At 33.7% G+C, this 1,178-nt stretch overlaps 1 protein-coding gene across 1 annotated transcript in view; it reads left to right on the top strand.

Moving 5' to 3' along the window:
- Positions 1-358: 358 nt before the first annotated feature.
- The window catches only part of LOC118743722 (troponin C-like), a 7,686-nt gene continuing 6,866 nt past the window's right edge, over positions 359-1,178 (top strand). Inside the window, exons 1-3 of the mRNA XM_036476484.1 lie at positions 359-455; positions 615-789; positions 882-1,133. Coding sequence (XP_036332377.1) covers positions 453-455; positions 615-789; positions 882-1,133 — 430 coding nt within the window. The 5' untranslated portion in view covers positions 359-452. The remainder of the gene's footprint in view (positions 456-614; positions 790-881; positions 1,134-1,178) is intronic.

Here is a 1,178-nt window from a genome sequence, read left to right as displayed (position 1 = left end):
CTAACAACAAACACACAGCAAATATGAGTGATTTATTGATTGTGAGTGAAAGCAAAATGAAAATATTTTTTTTTTTTATTACTTATTTAGTTTATTAATTACTTAATTAAAATGCGAAAAAATCATAAATAATGAATAAAATTTAATTCGCACATTTATTCTATTATTATTATTATATTTTTGCGCGAAGAAAAACTCATGCATGTATTGGTATGTTGCACTCATGCGTGTTGTTAATATTCGTGTGAATTTTAAAAACAATTATAAAATTCTATGAAAATAATAAAAATAAAATTTAAAATGGGAAGAATGCATAGACAAAATGCAAAAAGAAAAAATGGAAAGATATCAGCAAGAGTTCCATGCAAATGTGAGCTTGCGAATTGTATTGCAATCATTCTGTTTTCGAATTTGGTCTGAACTGCAACACACAGAATTTCTAGCTAAACATCATGGTATGCTGAAAATTTCAATAAGCATCAAATTTGCAAATTAAATGCAAGCAGTTAAAAGTTTATGAATATTTTCCTCCTATTTTTCAAATTAAGTGTTAACCAATTGCTTGCGCGATTCAGTTTGCTAAACAAAAGAATTTTCCCTATATCCTTTCACAGGATGAGGATCTGACTCCCGAGCAAATTGCTGTGTTGCAAAAGGCCTTCAACAGTTTCGATCATCAAAAATGCGGCAGCATCTCAACTGAAATGGTCGCTGATATTCTGCGTCTTATGGGTCAGCCCTTCGACAAGAAGATCTTGGAAGAACTGATCGAAGAGGTCGATGAAGATAGTGAGTAGTGTATAAAAAAAAAAAAAATATCAGAGTGCATATTAAAATATATATAATTTTTCTTTCTTTTTCTTCTTCTCAATGCAATTTAGAGTCTGGTCGTTTGGAATTCGAGGAATTCGTTCAACTCGCAGCCAAATTCATTGTTGAGGAGGACGATGAAGCCATGCAAAAGGAGTTACGTGAAGCCTTCCGGCTCTATGACAAACAAGGCAATGGCTACATTCCCACCTCTTGCCTGCGTGAAATTCTCCGCGAATTGGATGATCAGCTGACCAATGAGGAGTTGGACATCATGATTGAGGAAATCGATTCCGATGGTTCCGGTACCGTCGATTTCGATGGTAAGTAAATAATTTTTGTGAAAAGCAGGGAATGTGTAAAAGCTT

Source organism: Rhagoletis pomonella, unplaced genomic scaffold (genome assembly GCF_013731165.1).
Source record: "Rhagoletis pomonella isolate Grant_MI unplaced genomic scaffold, Rhpom_1.0 Rhpom_scaffold_00007, whole genome shotgun sequence".
Taxonomy (NCBI): domain Eukaryota; kingdom Metazoa; phylum Arthropoda; class Insecta; order Diptera; family Tephritidae; genus Rhagoletis; species Rhagoletis pomonella.
Note: the sequence above shows the minus strand (reverse complement) of the source record. Positions and strands in the feature narration are given on the sequence as shown.